This window comes from Carassius gibelio, chromosome B23 (genome assembly GCF_023724105.1).
Source record: "Carassius gibelio isolate Cgi1373 ecotype wild population from Czech Republic chromosome B23, carGib1.2-hapl.c, whole genome shotgun sequence".
NCBI classification, from domain to species: domain Eukaryota; kingdom Metazoa; phylum Chordata; class Actinopteri; order Cypriniformes; family Cyprinidae; genus Carassius; species Carassius gibelio.
In genome coordinates, this window is record NC_068418.1 from 20,488,863 (window position 1) to 20,510,115 (window position 21,253).

General features: G+C 35.7%; 2 protein-coding genes across 4 annotated transcripts; one reads left to right on the top strand and one right to left on the bottom strand.

Moving 5' to 3' along the window:
- Positions 1-393: 393 nt before the first annotated feature.
- pou6f1 (POU class 6 homeobox 1) lies at positions 394-14,714 on the bottom strand. 3 transcript variants are annotated; one of them, XM_052595111.1, is made up of 12 exons: positions 14,356-14,714; positions 11,470-11,599; positions 11,154-11,198; positions 8,777-8,960; positions 8,459-8,574; positions 7,697-7,922; positions 7,350-7,534; positions 6,118-6,246; positions 5,761-5,997; positions 5,144-5,273; positions 4,745-4,913; positions 394-2,111 (listed from the first exon to the last, which is right to left on the bottom strand). In XM_052595111.1, the coding sequence occupies exons 2-12, from the start codon at positions 11,521-11,523 to the stop codon at positions 1,769-1,771; spliced, it is 1,818 nt and encodes a 605-aa protein (XP_052451071.1). In that variant the 5' UTR covers positions 11,524-11,599; positions 14,356-14,714; the 3' UTR covers positions 394-1,768. The 3 variants fall into 3 exon arrangements, with proteins under 3 accessions (XP_052451071.1, XP_052451073.1, XP_052451072.1); XM_052595113.1 differs by lacking the exon at positions 11,154-11,198; XM_052595112.1 differs by lacking the exons at positions 11,470-11,599; positions 14,356-14,714 and adding an exon at positions 11,361-11,381.
- Positions 14,715-16,892: 2,178 nt separating this feature from the next.
- Positions 16,893-21,253, top strand: dazap2 (DAZ associated protein 2). Its single transcript, XM_052593295.1, has 4 exons — positions 16,893-17,073; positions 17,890-18,005; positions 18,395-18,646; positions 19,807-21,253. Exons 1-4 carry the CDS (start codon positions 17,061-17,063, stop codon positions 19,933-19,935), a joined length of 510 nt encoding a protein of 169 aa, XP_052449255.1. The 5' UTR covers positions 16,893-17,060; the 3' UTR covers positions 19,936-21,253.

Consider the following 21,253-nt stretch of genomic DNA (forward strand, 5'->3'; position numbering starts at 1 on the left):
ATACTTTCTATGATATATGTTAGGAAAAATAATTTTGAACACATGTAGGAAAAAAAAACATTTAGCATGATTTGATTTTGAAAAAGCCACAAAATTTTTTTTGATAGTAGTATTATGGTGGTAAATGCCCTGCTACAGTGTCACAATAGTAAAACTAAAGACTCAAAACAAAAACCTAAGGCCTACAAAACATTCCTTGCAACATATTACCTTCAAGTTGTCAGAAAAGATATTTAAAATTAACTTCATCCATATACTTTGATGTCTACAGGTTACTCGTGTTGTGAGAATTAATTTGTTAACTTTCTTAGTAGCCCGAGTGTAATGAATATAATCATGAACGGAAAAATGTCAAATGGTGCTTCCCAAGATTTTCTACTCAAATACAACAAATCTGTTTAGTGTTCATTTATTCAAATAACAAGTTAATACCAAACATTACAATTGATACAAAATAAATATAGTTAATGGAGTACCATACAATTGTTATAATCTGTAAATGCATTTATGCCCCATTTAAAAAAATCGACAAGCTCTGTGCAGATTAAACTGTTGAACAGATGCTGCTTTTTCATGTTTAGTTTATGTATGCCATTAGTTAAAACACTATGTCTAATATCGTTCCTTCTTCACAACATTAAAATGTAAATGTATGGTATTGTACCAATCAAGATAATCCATAAGATAAATATTGAAAGTCCATAAGAACAATATAGCTTTATGCTTAGAACAAACATCTGAAACATGTTAAAACACACTTCTGTCTGGACTGTTTTACTAAATAGGGATATGTTCATATGACCCGTGAATATTGCTGAGACGGAATACAAACGAGAGCACAATCTAAATTCATAAATGAAGAACTGCCTTTATATTAGTAATATCCTTTAACAATTGTTTGGCGGCTCATCGATCAACATTAAAACAAACGTTCAGGAAATGTTTCTTAAGTGCCCCATATAGATATAAATGTAAGTCTCTCTTCAATAGCATCTCCAGATATTAAGATCTGCTTTACTAGACTGATTATGGCAAAAACAGTAAGTTAAATCCACAGGACATCTTCTACATCAGTCATTGTTATCTCTGATACGGTTACAGTTTCCTATTTGAATCAACAGATTGACCTAACAGTTGAAATCATACAATTCTGAATATAAAAATAACGACGACAGCCGAAATGGAGTAATTGTATTTAGCCACGTAAAAGCAGGGCAGAGTACTATGATTGTCCATTGACCAAATCACATCTACAGTAGGCTATTAAACACAAAGACGGGGAACCACTTCACTCATGGAAATTGACTTAAAAAAAAATTATAAAACCTTCTAAATGTACTATATGTAGATAAAAGCTATAGCTGTTATTGCTACAGCAAAAAGCAATTTTTAACGGTCAACTTTAGCTGTGCAAAAAAAAAAAAGGCATTTTCTTTTTTGTGTTAATGAAGTGCTTCTTTTCATCTATAAAAACGGCAACTACAGGATTTCATAGCTTTTTCCATATTTTAAGTAATTCAGATGCCATTTTTAGCATTGAAAACGGTGTTGGCACGGCAAAAAGTCACACTGCATGCAGCATAACAGAAACAAAAAAAACAATAGAAAGTTTATGTGTGGTACTATTCCAGGACCGTCCAAAATTTTAGTGCCGCTGGCTTCATCGCAACAGCAAGTAAGTCATTTCAGTCATTTCACAACTAGCACCACTACATCAACGTCCAAAAAGTTTTTCTGTTGCACTCTTAAGAGATGTACCGTGGCCCTGCTAGACCTGAAACATGTTGATCTTGCTAGTGTTTTTCAGAGTCTGTCGACGGTTACAAAACCAGACCCGAACCACCTCTCGATCGTAATTCAGCTCCTTGGCGATCTCTGTAATCTCTTGGCCAGTGGGAAGGGAGTTTTTCTCAAAGTAAGTGTTGAGGACCTCGATGGCCTGCGGTGTGAAGCTGGTTCTCCGCTTGCGCTTCTTGGAGGGCTCTCCACCCACAAACTCAATCAAGTTCTGCTGACCTTTCTGATTCCAGAGCTCAGCCTCTGCCAGCCAGCGCTCCAGCACCGGTTTCAACTTCTGGGCACTTTTAGGAGTGATGTCAAGCTTCTCAAATCTTGAAACAAGAGGAACACAAGATAATGGAGTGTAATAGGTGTATGTAAGACATTAAATGGACATGGATGGTTGAGGTATATATATATATATATATATATATATATATATATATATATATATATATATATATATATATATAAGGGGTGTGATGGTACAGTACACACATTCATACTGAACATTTTCAGTACAGATGTTGTGTCACGTGTACTGCACAAATACAACATTGTTTTAACTCCTCATTTTATACACCTCCATTTTGATGAAACAATATCAACTCTTCAATCCCAAGATTGATCTTTTAGGCTATGCTGTTTCAGTTGATGCGCGAATAAAAATTCACTAGACATTATATCACGCATTCCCGTCCTATAATAGACATAAGCTTTGTGTTATGTTACTTTCAATAAGAAACAAAATCTTATGTTTCAAATTCTGTCTATTTTAACAGGAAATTCAAACAATAAATTCTGTTTTGACTCTCTATGATTTGGTGTGACAGATTGCTTTATATGCTCCTCAGTTTCAAACTAGGGCTGGGTTTTCACATATTTCACAATTCAATTAAATTCTGTCTCACTTGATTCGATTCGATTATTTTGGATATATATCAGGTATAATACATGCCAAATATTTTCAAGAAAAAAAAGCTCCTAACAAATGCTGTAAAATATACATACACACACACACACACACACACACACAATGTCTGGTCAGCTATCCTTGTGGGGACTCTCCATAGACGTAATGGTTTTTATACTGTACAGACCATATTTTCTATCACCCTACACCAACCCTACCCCTAACCCTAACCCTCACAGGAAACTTTGTGCATTTTTTGATTTTCAAGAAACTTCATTCTGTGTAATTTATTAGCTTGTTTACCCATGTGGACCTCAATTTAGGTCCCCACCGTGACACGAGTCCCCATGAGTCTGTGTGTATTCAGGTTTAAGTCCCCACCAGAATAGAAAAACAAGTACACCCACACATACATATTATATTATATTATATTATATTATATTATATTATATATATATATATATATATATATATATATATATATATATATATATATATATATATATATATATATATATATATATATATATATATACACACACACACACACACACACACACACACACACATAAACAAGAACCTTAACACTTATAATGAATATGTAAGCAGGTGCCTGAGGAGGCTTCTTCTTGCTTTATTGCAGATCGGAAACTTATAAGCGCATTACCGCCACCTATCTCTCAAGTGGACCAATGACACTCCTAACTGAGATTGCCATAAAGAAAGAAGAAGCCTCCTCACGCACCTGTTAAAATTAACAGCTCAGGCAAGTTCAAACAGTTCCAATATTGCGTGAATCAGAGGTAAAAAAACTATATAAATACTGATCAGTTTCTTGCACAGAACGATTGTTTTGTGTCTTTACACATCAATGTATCATCACAAGTCGCAGGGTTTAATGTGGTTTTTTCTTGTTTTTTTGTGTTTTTTTATTGTATGTTTTAGCCGTGATTCCCATCCACTTAGATTATAGGAGTGCAACTGGGTTAAAAATTTTGGTTTGTGTTCTACGGTTAATAAACAGAACTGCTTGTGTCTTGCGGAAGAACATCGTAGCCGGAACTACTTCTCTCTGTTTATGTCTATGAAGAATCATAAAGGTACTGGGTTACTCCGCCGCGGTACCCCCGAAGCAATCTAAAATAGTCCGAATATAAACACTTATTATAGGTGCACCCTAGAGATTCAGGACAAGCCAAAAACACGGTTTGGAAAATGGATTCATGGTGTTACTCGCTTATTATATACATTTTTCTACATTTTGAACACAAACAAAGTTACGGACCGCATGACTTTCTGCAAATGGCAATAGGACCACTGGGAGGAGCCAGAGGAGCTTGATTTTTTTCACAGATTATCGGTCTCATATTCTAGTGTCAGGACATAATAACAGGTTTAACAAATATGTAAAAAATATATTTTTACAAAAGTTACCTACTGCAGCTTTAAGAATCTCCAACGACAACTGGCAGTGCTACATTTGCTACAAGTGCCTGCACTTCAGCGTTCATATATTTATCCTTGTTCATCATACTTGTGAAATATGTTGACACAATGTTTACAGTATGTTACATAGCGTTTTAACTCATGGCGGGTGAGCGCGTTTTCGAATGCGTCTGGCCAATCAATGTCTACTTACATCATGGTTAGTACCAGTTGAGCTGGTTAGACCCTGCTCCGTAGTAGGAGCTAATTTAGTCCTCGAAAAAGGCAGTCCGGTACTAAAATCGCACCAAGTTCCTGTGGTGCAAAAAAGCCCGAAAGTGGGGAGTTCCACAATTACTTCTGGTCCTATGAAAAGGTGCAAAACCCGCAGTATGCAGTAAACCATCAATACTTGCCTACCGTTACACCCCTAATAAATAAGATTAGTATAAACTATGCTTCATAACAAAAATGCTGGATACAAAGAAGAGCCTCATGTGTCACTAGTTACTTTTTTCTATCTTTAATGGCACAATTTACACAACCTAAATGAAGTGGGAGTGGTCCAATCAGTCCTGTTAAGACTAGTAAAGACAGACAGACACAAATGATAGAAAAGAGAATAACCTGCAGATTGCTGACTGACTGTAGGCAGGACCCTCCGTAGCGGTGAGAGCCTGACCCACTTGAGTCTGTGTCAACCCCAGAGAGAGCCGTCGAATCTTAAAATTCTTGGCAAACTCTCGGATCTCCTCCAGATTAATGGCCTCTTCTTCGTTCACAGCAGACTGTGGTTCTAATGAAAACAAAAATTGAATTAGGACTTTGGATTCTCTCCAGATCATAAACAACGTGAGTCATTTACCCACGAGTCACTAAAGCATCAATCTTCAAAACTGAAATCTGATCTAAACACACCTTACAGAATCACTCCTATTCAATTACGTGACTGAAGAAGGTTGTCAAAGCAGCACTGCAAACATTACATAAACAGTAATGTGAAGTACTAGAAAAGCATAAACCTACTGCTGACAAGCTGCCCCACGGTAGGCATGTCTCCACAGGCGATGGCACCGGTGAGGGATGTGACTGATTTAACCACTTGCGGCTGGGGAGCAATAATGACTTTAGATGGCGCCACTTTCCCAACAGGACCCTAGAGAACGAATCATATTCAATTACCAAATATGACAATCATTTCACAAATATTTCATTCTGATAGTGGCATTAAAAGCTTAGTCAGTTTTCTTTTTTTACATTTTACTACACCGCTTGTTGCATGTATCATGCCAGTTCAGAAATGAAACGTCTGCTAAGTGGTGTTAAAAGGTTAAGGTAGGCTTTATTAATCAATAAAATGGCCCTGTAATTATTGAAAGTTGTTGGTATTTTAATGCCACGTGTGTTCTTTCAGCTAGAAACTGGCGTTAATTGTATGTATGGATACATTTTTGGAAACACATTTTACAATGATCCTACGTTGGCATTTTATTTGGCATTACTAGATGGATGCCAAGCAGTTGCTAAGATCTTACTGGGTGTTATGCAAACACAAGAAAGATATATTTATCCTTAAAAGTACAAAAATGTTTATTGTGTGTTTATAGACTAGTGAAGAGCCACAGTGGGCAGCACTTCAGTACCGATGTGCTGGTCTTGGTGAGTGTCAAGGGCACAGTGGCTTTTGGGAGGATGGAGGCGGCTGACGGGGCAGCAGCTGTTGGACCGTTTCCTATTGTAGCAATGATCTGGCCCTGGGCATTGAGGAACAGCTGTGGGGACACAGTCTGGAGCTGCAGGCCTTGAGCAGGTAACGCAGAGGCTGCTGCAGCTCCAGCCAGGGATGAAGGGTTGACCAGCAGGGGAAGTGTGCCAATTACCTGAAACACAGGTATGAACATAATGAAACGGATATGAAAAAATTGTGTAAGAAAATTTTCCCTTAGGAAAAATGTGTCTATTACCGTAAATGAACAAATAGATTTAAATGTAATACTAACCTGGCCCTGTGCATTGGTAATGAGTTGACCTGTGAGTCCTGCCACATTAGACAGGGCACTGGTGAAGATAGGAGTTGTCGTGAGAGAGCTGATGAACTGAGGCTGAGCTCCCAGAGAAGCTGCACTTATCTGAAGGGGAAAAAACACTACTGATCAGATTAGACTGAATTCATTATGGAATCATCTTTAGTCATTTAAGACTAGATGCATTTCCTGAAAGAAAATGCCATTATTTAAAAAGCAGCAAGAGAGTGTTTTAGAGCTTCAGTTTAAGATTTTAGAATATTTCCATAAATTTTCTATCTAGTGTGCAAATGATTTATGAAATATTTCTCTTTCCTTGTTATTTTCTTTTTTTCTTCTTCTTATATAAATATATATAATCTAAAAAAAAAACTACTTAATAATAACAACAACAACAACAATTATTAATATTATTATTGACTATAGAAACTATATCTTCTCAGAAATAAGATTCATACAAATCTTAACAGAAATATTCAAACATATTAGTAAGTAATCAAATGTACATTTGTAGGAGTTTCCCTTCCAGACTAACGTTTGCACTCATCAAATTAGTGGTATTTGCATAAGTATTCAACGCCCAAAAAAGCATGCGTTAAAGAAGGTGGTGATTGTGCTGCTCTTGGTAGATTGCGCTGGTCATTATGGATATTATCTGGTTGCGTCTGTGTTCTTTAATGTGTGGATTATGAGTAAATCACCCACAGAATTTTCCCAGCGCTTTAGCGTTTTTTTTTGTAAATCTGGCCCTAAAAAAAAAAAACTTTACTCAACTTTTGAAAACTTTTTTGAACTAACTAAATAAATAAACAAAGGGCTTTGTTTTGAAGTTGGACCTTTTTTGGTCTTTTTTCCAACGCACCTATCAATTACTTTAAGGTGTGTGAGGGTTTGTTATTTAATATCTATAAAAAGTAATATAAAAAAATATATATATATATAAATATATATATACTATTTCGTCCACAAAAAAAAAAAAAAAAATGCTAAAATCAAAAACTATTTTTTAGATGATTGTTGACATGAAAAGAGTTTTCAAGAAACTACCTCTTGAATATCCAATACTAGCCAAAACATTTTAAAAATTGGTTAGCACCTCATTTTGTCCCAATATGCACATTTCCATTTAAAATCCCATTTTGCACATATATGATACAACTGAACCTAATTACATGTTTCTATCCACAGCAGAAGTGTTCCCTACTCACAATAGCAGGGTTGATGGACAGGCCTGCAGTCTGAAGTGTAGCGACCGAAGCACTGGGCTCTGACACAACAGACGCAGTGGTGGCTGGTGTGGTCTGCACGGGCTGCAGAGCAGACACCTGGGGCTGCAGGACTGCCTGCGCAGGTGACTGCAGCTGCGTCTGGACTGAGTTCAACACAGTAGCAGCTGGAAAAGAAAACAAGCTGTTATAACAGTCAAAAAGAACTCTTTTCTGAGTCTGTCTACTCAGTAAAACACCTTGTGCCATTAAAATGTTCATTATTCTGAACTACCCTCAAGCTGCCCTCAATCCATGCATGGCATTAGAATTTTGTGCAGGATCAGTACCTTGCAGTCCTGCAAATGGCAGCTTGAGCAGTCCTCCGGCAGGGCTGGCGGCAGCGAGACCAGGGAGGGTGGCGACAGTGGCGGTGGGTAAGGTGAGCACTGCCAGACCCCCCTGACCCCCCACAGATCCAGCCATACTCAGAGGTATGAGGAGGGGCTGACCCAGAGAACCCTGCTGAGCAAGCATGCCAGTCATCAGAGAGGCCAAACCATCCTGAGTCAGGACCTGGCGGAGTAATGACATATAGATTTAATTATTCTGAGAAAGGTTTTTCAAATGTTTTGACACTTATAGGTATTTTTCTGACATTTTGCACCAATGTTGTTAAAGCAACTTTTATAAATCAGTTCTGTTAATATAAGTTTTATAAATAATATTAACCAAACATTAGATGGAAATTTATTTTATTTTTTTTACCATTGCAAATAACTGAAACAAAGAAGTCTAGAGGTTGTAATTTACATTTTAAACAAGGCATCACACACTCAAACAAACTTTGTAAATGGTTACAAAAGATAAAAGATGCTGATGTTAAAAACGTAATTTTAGTTTTGTCTGTATTCGTAATCTGAATTTATTTGTCTGAATTTATATATATATTTATATATTTGTATTAATTTAGAAAGTTAGAAATGTCATGATATGAACAACCTTGAGTTCGTGAAGACCAGAGTCAGAAATGATCTAGAATTTCAAGCAAAACTGACACTGAAAGTGGCCCCTAATATTTCAAATGACAAAAAATGGAAATTGGAGATCACCTGTGGGCAGGCCTGGACAGTGATGGGCACGCTGGTCTGTGGCTGGGCTGAAGGCACAATGATGGGGGCTTTGGAGACCACGGTCTGTACTGCAGGTGCTGAGACCTCCATAGACACTACATGCAAAAGAGGTAGATTTGCTGAAAACCTTTAAAAAAATTGCCCTGATATTTCCATGCAGAGGAAGCATAATCAAGCCATGCATATTTTACAATTATGACATTAAATGTCTCTTTGATGGTGGTGGCTTTGAATACTGGGTTGCTATGATACCAAACTAAAGGGGCTATTTACATCAGTCAATTTTATTAGTCTCACCAGCTGTGGTAGTGCTTGTGGTTACTGAACTGTCCAATGGAGCCTCCTCAGCTACAACCAGGGTCTGAACAGCAGCCTCCTCGCCCCCTGACTCCAGCTTCCCATCAGCCCCTGAAGAGGACAAGGCTGTATCCACCTCCACCTCCAGCACACGGATGGTCTCCTGTCCTGACATGACAATGACCTGGGAGAAAGGTGTTAGGAACTGGTTATAAATGCTCTCCTGTCAGCGGTAATGAGGGGCAGTGTTGACAAGATGAAAATGGGCCATGATCTGTTATGGAGTTTACACCTGTGTGTGTATTCTGATCTCTCAGACATTTTATTAAATTACTGGTGACATTTGCTGAGCAAAAGAGCATGAAACTTTTACAACTAGAGTGGGGCGATATATTAAATATAGGCAATTCATTTATTGTGGTTTTTATTTGGTCGTTAAAGGTGCACACAGCCATTTTTACCCAGATTAATAAATGTTTTAAGAATTAAAGAAATGAAAAATACTTTTTCAAAACTATTTATAATAATAAAAACACTCACATAAGAAAAAAAAAACCTCCAGTCTCATCAGTAGCCTAAAAACTTTGAGCGGATGTTTTCATTTTCGTAGTTCAGTTAAAACTGTCCATTTTAATTCAAGAGACTAATTTTTTTGCAGTATAACTCAAAAAACAGAGGAACATCCATGCACATTTTAACATATTAAAATATTTTGGAACAAAAAAATGAACATGTAGGTTGGTAAATATTGCTTTTCTTTACTATGCTGTGTTACTAGTGCCTACAAACAAACCTTCATTATTTGATATTTACTGATTTTTTTGCAATATCGCCCAGCGCTATTTGGCACATATGCTTCATAAGCATTTAACAGCTGTACAAGAGGCTCAATAGTATTAGGTAAGAACAAGCACCAACAGATGGTTTCCACAAAAATATAAAGCAGCACAATGGTTTTCAACATCATAAGAAATGTTTCTTAAACAGCAAATCAGCATTTTAGAATTTCTGAAGGATCATGTGACACTGAAGACTGGAGTAATAGCTGAATATTTAGCTTTGCATCACAGGAATAAATTAAATAGCGCTGTCGAAATGAGTGCGTTAATGCATTTTTCCGGTTTAACAGCGTTAAAAACATTTAATGTCGTTAACGTAGGGGTGGAGCTAAACTTTGGTCACCCTACTCACAACTGCTGCATCTGTCTTTTTCTTTCTTGATGATAATTGCATTTATTTACACACAGAATGCCTTTACGACCACGTCAAATGGGAGACTTTTCAGACACACTCCAGCATCACCTCAACGACAGGTGCTACTTAAACAAGCGTGGAAACCGTACAGGTGACGAGGAGCTTCAGTAGACAGTGAACAGTGAACGGTGGTCAAATGAGATGTTATCAGGCCATATGTCAGTAAAAACTAATTTTCCTGTCCTGTCAGCCATTGTACTGTGCTCATTGTGCATGCTCTTCAGTTGAATGTGCAAATACGGAAGTGCGCGCTGTAGCCTGTTTCATTTCATATTAAAGCATGAATTAAACTACAAGCATGCATGTCAGATCTGCTTCACGTTCAGCAGCAGCAGCTCTTAAAGTATTAGCAGCCAAATAAACTATTAACCCAACTGCTGTGATGTCTGCTAATCAAATAACAAAAGAAAAACGAGGAGATCAATAACTTTTGGATTCATCTATATTTAATTTAAAATTGAGTGTTTGATAACGTCTGTATATTTCCTACTTGCTGAAGGACACAGGTAAATAGGACATTTATTATAACGGGTTCGTGTCAAGATTGCTTTGAGTTCACTTAAATTAGAAAAAAGAACAATTTCTTAGAGACTTCAGTAGTATTTGTATCAATGATAATCGCCTTCAGCCGTAAAAAAGATACCGTGAAACAAATATTAAAAATATTTGTCTTTATGTTGTTTCTACATTAATTTAAAGATTAAATGTTAAATTATTGCAATAAAAAGGTATATTAACTAAATGTTATGTGAGATTAATCATGATTTCAGGAAAAAGTTGTATGATTATTTAATTTTTTATCTATTGACAGCACAAATTTTAAAATGTTAAAATAGAAAGCAGCTATTTTAAACTGAAATTGTATTTAAAATAGTAAATAATTTACAAAATTACTGTTTTTACTGTTACTTTTAAACGGTAGTGTATTGTAATATAGCATGATACAGTTTCAAAGGTTTTGCTCAGCTTAATGTTTGATTTTTATTAAGAACATTCCTCTATCAGGTTTCAGTAAAGATCAGGGAAACATCACAGGAGCAAATGCAGGGCTCAGGCAGAGAGGGAAGCTCAGCTCAGCGTAGCACAGAGAGCAGTACAGGACAGTACAGGAGAAAGTGCATACCTGGTTGTCTTGTGCTGGGAATTTCAAAGTGCAGGAACCTAAAAGCTGAGAAAACACTTCTGAAGTCAGACAGTGAATGGCTAAAGATGACAGAGATGCCAAGCACACGTTAAGACACAAAGAACCAACACAACAAGGATGCTTTTTGCAAACACCTCACCACCAAAAGAGAATTGCTTGAGCTGTGAACGTAGATTGAACACTCACACACATGGGGCATGAGGCTGGACGTGATGAAATTTTAAGGTACATCTGTGTTTTGGTTACACTCCATGTAAGTAGTGAGAATCGTATGGGGATTTTGCCTCAGGAATACCTGTTCATTGACGGTGAGTGGCGCATTGTTTGCAGGGAGATCCTCAGTGTCCATGATGAAGTCTAAGCTCTGAGGAGATCACTGATTCTGCATAGTGGTTGAAGGGGATGTTAACAGCTCCGCAGTACACCTGAGACAAAGAAGCTGGTCAATAAAAATTCCTGACAGCACTACATACTTTTATATCCACCATAATATAAAAGTTGACCCTATTTAATTCAATTCAATTACACTAGGATTTAAATATTAAGTTATTAAGGTGAGTGTGGCTTGATCCAGCGGAGGAGATCTTTTATGCCAATTAAGTAATGTCTCTTATTGACATTAGATAATGTGTTGTTGTGACATAAGGATGGTTTTATGTTCTATAAACAATACAAAATAAAAGTAATGTTTAGACGATATAAAAGTAATGTACAAGAATGTTTAGACCCATCTTTACTGTGAAATACTCTGTCTGCAAATATTTCCTCAAAACATGTTTGGGCCTATAATGTGCTTAACAATACTAATTTTGCTTCTCAGATATGTTTTTGTTTTGTATCATAATACGATCATGTGTGCATCTTTGATATAAAATATAGTGGCCAATATTAGTGATCGCTTATGTAATATAGTTGCTCCTAATAGGGTCTATCAACATGCTCACTTACCCACTTATTTATTTATTTAATTTAAGTGGGGGGGGGGGGGGGATAGTGCTGTAAAATGATTAATTGCATCCAAAATAAAAGTTTTTCTTTACATAATGTGTATGTGTAAACTATATGTATTTAGTATAAATACAAAAACAATGCATGTATATATTTAAGAAAAAATTTGTTTACATAAAAAAGATATATATAATATATACTAATATACTGTATATGTGTGTATACATATTAAACACAGTACGCATACATATATTATGTAAACAAGAACTTTTTTTTGGATGCGAATAATCACAAATCGTTGTACCACTATGGGGTGATTAATAATAATAAATGTTTTTGAGCAGCAAATCTGAAGGATCATGTGACACTGAAGACTTGAGTAATGATGCTAAAAATCAGCATTGAAATCACAGGAATAAATTACATTTGATAATATATTCAAATAGAAAGCAGTTATTTTGAATAGTACAAATATTTCACATTTTATTGTACTGTACTTTGTATTGAATAAATGCAGGCTTGGTGAGCTGAAGACACGTTAAAAAAAACATTACAAATCTTACTGTTTAAAAACTTGGTAGTGGTACTGGTAGTGTACACACACATATATATATATATATACACACTGTCACCATGTTTGCTCCATCTTTGTCTGATCATTTTGTTGCTCACGTTCATTTGTTTTCTTGTGCAGTTTCTGCTGTCTCCGGTTTTCACATATCTGACTGAAAGGCTCATTATGCAGCTTATTATGCAGGCCTTTCTCTTCTCAGGTGTAACTCACACTATGATTCATGATCATTGTCGCACACAGCTGTTCCATACAAAAAGTGACTTTTTAAATTTAAAATGAATATATTGTTTTCTGTGAATCCAGTTCTCAAAATTATTGTAAACAAAAATGTTCTGTATGTGTTTTATGGCCTTATTCAAGTGATTTTCTTTTTTGTTTCTAACCATGCATAAACATTGCTTTCTCAAAAACACAATCACGTACATACATGCTGCTCACATTTTACTATAGCCAAGTTTGTGCTGATTACAGTGTTATATGGCCTTAGCTATTTAAATGTTTAAAAGCAACTTAAAGCACAAATGTATGGGGCAGGGCATGTCAAAACATCTCCAGGGCCCCAAAATACCCTCAGACACCAGTTGGCTAATGACTGCATATATTTTTTTAATTGGAAATACTTTAAGTTTACAAAAGTTACATTTTAAAGGTAAAAAGTTTGTAATTTAGTGCAGCTAAATTTGACAAAAAACTAATTTCAGTTAGAAATATTTCACAATATGGAAGAATAATTATTATTTAAAAAGCATTATTAGGTTCTAAAAGGTAAAAAAATAAATATGTGATTTAGTGCAACTAATTATGACATATCTCATTTAATCTGAAATGTAGAGTCCTTCACCTTTAGTCGTCTCACAAGGATATCACAAAATGAATTTCACGTTTATTGAAAATGTAAAATATGATTGTGACTAGCAGCAAACACTTACAAAATTTCACCATGGTAAACTTTCTGATATAAAAAAAAAGACAATTTCTGCATTGTTTCATTAACATTACATGTTACATGTATTATTCTTTAACCGTAATAACATCAAGTATTGTAAATACTATGGTGTTTGGTCAGACACTATGACTGACATTGTATATCTTTGCAAGGCATTAAGCAGTCATCATGACGTAGTGTGTAACGTCACGCCTATGACGCCAGCTCTCAAGGTTGTCAACTTAAAATATTAGAATCAAAGTAACTGGAATCACAGTTCTTAAGAATTTGTTACATTATTCCTAAATAAAACTCGACCGACCATGTTCGAATGACATCACTATGCAAGTGCAATTTAAGATGCATGCCTTGGATTAAAAAAATTGCGCATGTAATTATCCTAAAAACAATAGAGCATTATGTAAGCCTTGCGCATTTCCACATCAAGCAGGCCTGTGAGGAACAAGTGCAGCCCTCCCAACAACACATTCACAATGAAATAATAAAAACTCTCCTCACAGGACATACACTTCATCAACTGATCACACTCCTCGCATGCCAATATGCCACGACTCGGGACGGCATTTGATGTATTCCCTTTCTCTTTATCATAAATATATAAATTATGCTAATTAAGACCATTGCATATTAACCAAAAACTCATTTCGAGTCCTAGACTTCGTTTTGCGTTGTGCAAAAATAACGTGCAAGCTGTGGTCATATTCACGACTTACCCGCTGAAAGGTGGGATATTTTCTTTATTTCTCCTCCTTCGGCGAGCTTTGCCACAGTTTGTTTTAAATATGCATAATTAAAAATTCATCTCACTGCTTCCGACGCGCGCTACAAATACACACAAAAGAGCTATTTGCATTGATAAGGAGGCTCGGGAAAGCGCTGGTCCTCTTTTTAACTAAATATTTAATGACGTCTCTCCGTTAACTGTCGTGCTGGTGAAGCAAGTGCATCTTAATAGGCAAGGTAAACCCTTATCTGCAGAAAAGTGGCGAAAAATTAACACAAATTTGCTCTTTTGCACTACGTCATGAACATAATTTATGCAGGCCGAGTCTTGCATTGAAAAAATGGCGCTGGCTCGACAGAACGGGAGCGATGGCTGTCTTAAAGGGACAGTACACAGTGTTACTGCAGTTCACTGCACTTGATTCGGAGTGCAATATTGCTACAGTGTGAGGTTATGCTTTCAATAATATTAATAAAGAGATCAATTTAATGTCTATGAATTGTTATTATCAAAACATATTATTTTAATGATATAATATAATAATGGCAGCGAAAATAATATTAATATGTAAAATAAAGTATTTAAAATATTAATATTCATGTCATTCTATTAATGCAGTTTTTAGAGGATTTATATTCAGTGCTAAAAAATGTAAAGTCAAAATGTACAGATAAACAGAACAAAATAGACAATTGAGTTTTTCACTGCATTATTCAAACCTTACTGTACATTGTGAAGGTATGCACTAATACTAATATTAATAATGACAACTATTTATTATTATTATCACTTATAAAAATTATGACAATAATTAGACTTAAATCTCTTAAAGTCTAACACATTAAATATGTAAAATATGAATAAACAGAACAAAAGGAGCAATTAAAATGTAAAATGTAATTAGTAAAACATGTCATCTCAGCACTTACAAAACTGTATTCCTATAACAGGTGCTTTTTATCCAAAGTGACAAATGAGAAAATAGAGTGATAGAGAAAAAAAAAGAGTTTGGCTACAGCCCAAGCAGTTTAATCTTCAAGCACAGTTTTCCCTCTGATTGTTCCTCAGAGACGACCATTTTAGGGCATTGCAGACAAATGCACCTGTTGAATTGTTATTTGAATGTGTTGACTGTTGTGATGATTGCATGTATTATTATTATTTTTTTTTTGAAAGTGTCATGCACACCATTAAATGCATTCAAAGTAAGATGTTCTTTACTCATGTCGTTTTTCATGAAATGCATATTGATGCATGTTCTTATATGTGATTTACAAGGCATAGTGACCTTTTTTTTATAATAATAAAATGGTTTATGAAAGAGACACAGTGTCTCTATACACATTCTGTGTCTCTCCTCTATAGCCAAGCCAGCTGGCAAACTCTTCCATTTGCATGCATTAGCAGCATATTGCCATGGAGCTCAAAGGAGTACTGGGATTGCTGAATACAGACGAATCTGTTAGGTTCTCATCCAGTATAAAGGCCCCAACTAATACAGAGAAGTTCTATTTTAGATGTACTAAATGCATCTTTATACTGTCTAAGAAGTCTGTGGGGCTATCTATTAAAATGCTTAAATTACATTTAATTTAGTCACACAGGTGCAAAACAAAATTTGGATCATCATTCAAGATCTGATACGTAATATATTGGGTTGAATATCGCAATTAAATTAAACAATCTTAATGAAACCTCTGCTCTGCTTGGTATACTTCCCAGGGCCTAATTATACAGTATTACATTAGGTTCATCAAGTGAGCATAATCGTTCCATACTATCTAACCCTTAGAAGGAGTTCATATTACACGCTGTTATCAATAATAATGTTACTGGGAAAGTAAAATATACAAATATTCACATCAGATATTTAAGTCAATAGACAATAAATAATCCAGCATATACACAACATACCAAACTGTCAACACTTTTAATTAATACAAGGGCATGTTGTCACACTACAGTTTTTTGGCTAAGATGTCTCAATGAAGCTGCCTGCAATTAATGGAATATTAAATTGTGATATATGAAACGGCATTTGAAACATTGCACTGATCTGACATTTTTAAGAACTGCTCTTAACCTGAAATCACAGTCCAAAATGTTTGGTAAAATCTACCTTGTCTGCATGTTTGCTATAGTGCAGTTTTATTACAGAAATATTAAGAGCTTTTTTAACTATAGGCATTTGAAAATGACATAAAAACCATTTGAGAAAATGCATGATTGTGTAACTGGACTTTTGACTCAAACTCCTATAATTACAGAGATAAAGTAGCCTATGGCCTTTGTGCCAGATTCCATCTGTGACACCTGCCCTATGTAGCTATACACAAATATTTTACTCATAAATAGGCCTACGTCCACATCAATATATATTCTATAATTTTATGATCTATCCAATAAAGTTTATTTTCACAGTATAAGGTGGTCTTACAGAGACTTTCGTTTTTGCAATAATATGAGTCATGAGTTTCTCTTTAACAGGGAGTGGCGTCCAAAAACTGACGCGTGCGTGACGTAGCTCCGTCCAACACAAATATACTCAAAGCGTAGCCCGACGAAAACAAGGAAGTAACGAGTACAAAAAGACGAGGAACTTTGAGTAAACCTTATATTTATAGTCATATAAACGCAGAATTCGGTCTGTTTAAATTCTCGTCCCCTAGAATATATTATCTACAGTGAAGAACAATGAACAACAAAGGTAAATACACGATCATCTCCGCTCTTCTGCTATTCTGCTTAGCCGCTTCCTAGCAACTATACCAATGGAGTTAGCCAGCATAACCGACTTACATAACAAACGACTTCACGTACTGAACTCTTATTTATTATGTGCCAAAAACATCTCTCATCGACGTTCTCCTGACGGACACTGTAATATTTAACGCGGTGGTGTCTTTTTTTAGCGAACTGGGTAATGTTTTGGATTGAAAACGGGTAAAGGATAACTAGCTTGGCTGCTACAGTGCGGTGACGTGATCGGAAAGGTGACCTCATTAAGAAATCTCACGCCATCAATTTAATCAGTTAATTAATATAATTTAAATGTGTTTCATCAATATAATGTTTGGTATTTATTAAAGAACCGTTTGTCTTAATTTTTCTATTGTAATTTAGCTGTCAGTGCAGACTAGCCATTTTGTTTCTTGTTTGTGGCTTAATGTCATTTATTGCAATACGTTTCCACATCCATATTTCTGATTGCAAGTCATTTGTCAATAACAATTTCTGTTTTGATCAATATCACAACACCTTTTAAAATCATGTCGGGGTCACTTCAAAATTATTTTTATTCTTTTGATAATGTATTTAAAAAAACTTTTTTAATTTAATCTACATTTCAAGCCTGGCTACTCTGGTTTAAGGAAGACCTCTGAATGGTTTAGTACAAAACCAAAATATTGCTGGCTACTTTACAGTAAATCAACTTAAGATTCTGTTGTGAATCATTTTAAGCCATTAACCCAACATGAATCGTTTTAACCATTTTCTTTATTTTTTTCTCCATCTCCATCAGGTTCATATCCACAATCTGTTTACCCTCAGCAGAGCACAGCACCCGTCTATCCACCTGCTATGCAAGTCCCTCCTCAGGTGTCTCCATATCCAGATGCCCCTCCCCCATACTCTGAGGTAACCAACTTACTCTCTCTCTGGTTATGTCAATGTAGAATATCTCATTAAAGCATTCAATTGGGTCTCTTTACAATGTCACATTTTAATTTAGTACTAAAAACAAAAACAAAAAAAAAAATACAATTTGTTTTGGAAGCCCTTCAGAAGGATTTTCAAAAATGTATGTTTCATTACTCAAGAGTGCATGATAAAGATTCCCGCTAAAGATTCTTTTGAGAACATTAATCATTTTTGGAAAATGTGCTTGATGAATCACTTGTTTTAATCAATTAAATCAAAATGATAAATCATTTTAATAAAATTTACTTTATAAACTTTATTTATTCCATACAAAAAATGGTTGCAGTAATTTATGGTTTAACATTTTGAAATATTCCCTCTTGCAGGTTTATCAGGCCAGGTATATGGCTCCTCCCCCAGCCCCTGGACAGATGCCCCAAATGACCTCAGCTTACCATGGTACTCAGATGTACATGCCCATGCATGCTCAGACTGTGCCAATGGGGGCCATGGGCCATAGTGTCCCAATGGCATATTATCCAATGGGGCCCGTCTACCCCACTGGTTCCACCGTCATGGTGGAAGGTGGATTTGATGCTGGAGCTCGCTTTGGGCCTGGCACCAGTACTTCCATTCCTGTGAGTATTACCAATAAACATCCAGAAAGTACTATGCATTTAGCAGCCTACAATTAAGGGAATAGTTCACCTAAAAATGTAAATTTAGTGCCGAAAATTGGGTGCCGTCAGAATGAGGGTGATAAAAACACTACAAAAATCCACATGACTCCAGTCCATCAATTAACATCTTGTGACGTGAAAAGCTGTGTTTGTAAGAAACAAATCCATCATTAAGATATTTTAACTTCTAATCTTTGCTTTCAGCTAAATACAAGTCCATAACTACTAACGCCTCCAGTGAAAAAGTTGTCTTGTCTGAATCAGCAGAGAAATATGCTCAGATCAAGCACAGTTTACAAGCAAAAATAGTTCTGTGGATTTTGCAGTAATAGGACAACAAGACTTTTTCACTGGAGGAAATATTATTATCATATTTTTGCCAGACACAATGGTTAAGTTAAACATCTTAATGGATTTGTTTTTACAAACATGCAGCTTTTCACAAGATGTTAATTGACAGACTGTGGATCTTTTATCAATATTTTGAACTCTCATTCCGAGATTTGGTGAAATTCGAACATTCTCCAATGCTTTTTCAATGAAGAAACTATCTACAAATCTTTGCCTGATAGTTAATACATTTACATCAAATTTTAATTTCTGGGTAATTTATTCCTTTAAGCAAAACCCAGTGGATGTTGCAGGACCTATTCTGATTTGATTCATTGAGATGTGGTACAAATATTTTATGTATATGTTTATTAGGTATTTTAGATGTATTAAACCATGTCATCATAATGGGATTTTTAGATTATTTCATAATTCATAATTCATAATTTAGAAAAGTATGTTATATGGTGTGTTTTTAATTATGTTAAAAAAAAGTGTTTTCAACAAAGTCCGCTTTCAACCTCTAAGAATTTTTTAAGAATTCTTTTAAGAAAAGGTTGCACTAAACATGCTTACACATAAATTAAAAAAAGAAAGAAAAAGATTTCATGACGCTATTGTGGCCTGTTTTGTCCCTTAACTCAACCGTCAGTTCACAAAACTCCTTTCAGGTTCAGTCTGTTCTGAAATATAAGTTATGACTTCACATTTTCTCTTGGCATAGATGTGCCTGAAAATGTAGCTGATGAAATATGTATTTGATTTGCATATTTGTCTTCACATTCAAGCCTCCACCTCCTGGACACCTCCCTAACGCGGCTCAGATGGCAGCCATGCAAGGTGCAAATGTGATGATGACACAACGAAAGGGCAACTTTTTCATGGGTGGCTCCAGTGGCGGTTACACCATCTGGTAACAGTGAGCACCCCCCTGGGCCTGGACCGAAGCCCTCCTTCCTTCTCCCTGGTTCCCTTTACCTGTTCTCCCACCCCTGCCTCCTTTGGGGCTGCTTGGCTAAGCCACAATACTGATTTAATCTAATGGAATGTAATATTTTAGAGCCCCTTACTCAAGGTACAATACGCCACTGTTGAAATAATTGTGTAATATCGCAATTACAAAATGTATAACACAATTATTGCGTATTCACAATTAAAAAGCGCATGATAATTGTAAGTCGGAACTTCTAGTGATCATATGTCATCTACCATAATTATCGGTTGGCTAATTTAGAGAGTAAACAACTTTGAAGGTGAAGACCAGGTCATTTTTACCTTTACTGACTCTTACAACTTCATTTTTACAGTACATTTTCTAGTTTTTGGTTGTCTTCTTGAGCCAGAGATCATGCCAAGAGAACTGCCAAGAGTCAGTTTGATCATCTTTGTAAAGTAGCTATGCACTTGAAACTTTCTCTTTGAATAGTAAGCTTAACTACACGCCTTTCATTCATATTATTAAGGTCTTGTCAGATAGGTAAAATGCTGATTTAAGCACTCTTAATCAAAGAGAAAGATGTGTTTACAACGTCAAACAACGGCGGCGTATCGTACCTTTGGGCAAGCTTATATAAATATTATCAGGTGCCAAAACTGCACCATTATTTAAAATTTACATATGAATGAACCTAAATGCAGTAAAAGAGAGAGAGAGAACCAGATTAACTAAACCGTTTCAGAAAAGTAGGACCCCCCCCCCCCCCCCCCCCAATATTTTCCCTCCAATGTCGGATACCCAGAGCTGTACATATAGCAGTTTCACTTAGTTTAGCGTGTGTTATGTGTGTTCCAGCTATATGTGCTTCTACGCAAAACTCTTAGCGTTTTCCACAAAGGTGAAGTTGTTTACAGAGGTCAGGGCTTAATCAAGAGACAACTTAATTTCAGTATTTTAAACGATTTGGCACATCAAGGGTTTTCTTTTTTGTGTGTGTGTTTGTGGGAAGCTGCTTGTACCAAAGATCTGGACTAGAATGCACTAAAAGCTTTTTGCTTTTTTTGTAAGTCTTCTGTCATAGTACATCTGCACACAGATTCATACTGAAATTAATAAACATATCATACTTAGATGATGGTGATTGCTTTCCGGGCAGAGCAAACCACTGCTGTGACTGCATTTTCTAGGGGCTGTGTTTTAAAAATATATAAATGTTTCCTAGTTGCATCTTGATGTTTCTGCATGTACTTTTCAGTAGTTTTGTTCTTAATAAAGACTTTTCATTGTTACATTTTTAA

Bases quoted from the DNA above. Each gene is read 5' to 3' on its own strand.
- pou6f1 (XM_052595111.1), bottom strand. From the start codon at position 11,523: ATGGACACTGAGGATCTCCCTGCAAACAATGCGCCACTCACCGTCAAT. The intron at 8,961-11,153 runs GTATGCACTTTC...CCTTTCTCCCAG, and splicing joins TCCCAGCACAAGACAACCAG to GTCATTGTCATGTCAGGACA. The intron at 5,274-5,760 runs GTACTGAAGTGC...TTCGTTCTCTAG, and splicing joins TCACCAAGACCAGCACATCG to GGTCCTGTTGGGAAAGTGGC.
- dazap2 (XM_052593295.1), top strand. The intron at 18,006-18,394 runs GTAACCAACTTA...TCCCTCTTGCAG, and splicing joins CCCCTCCCCCATACTCTGAG to GTTTATCAGGCCAGGTATAT. The intron at 18,647-19,806 runs GTGAGTATTACC...TTCACATTCAAG, and splicing joins GCACCAGTACTTCCATTCCT to CCTCCACCTCCTGGACACCT.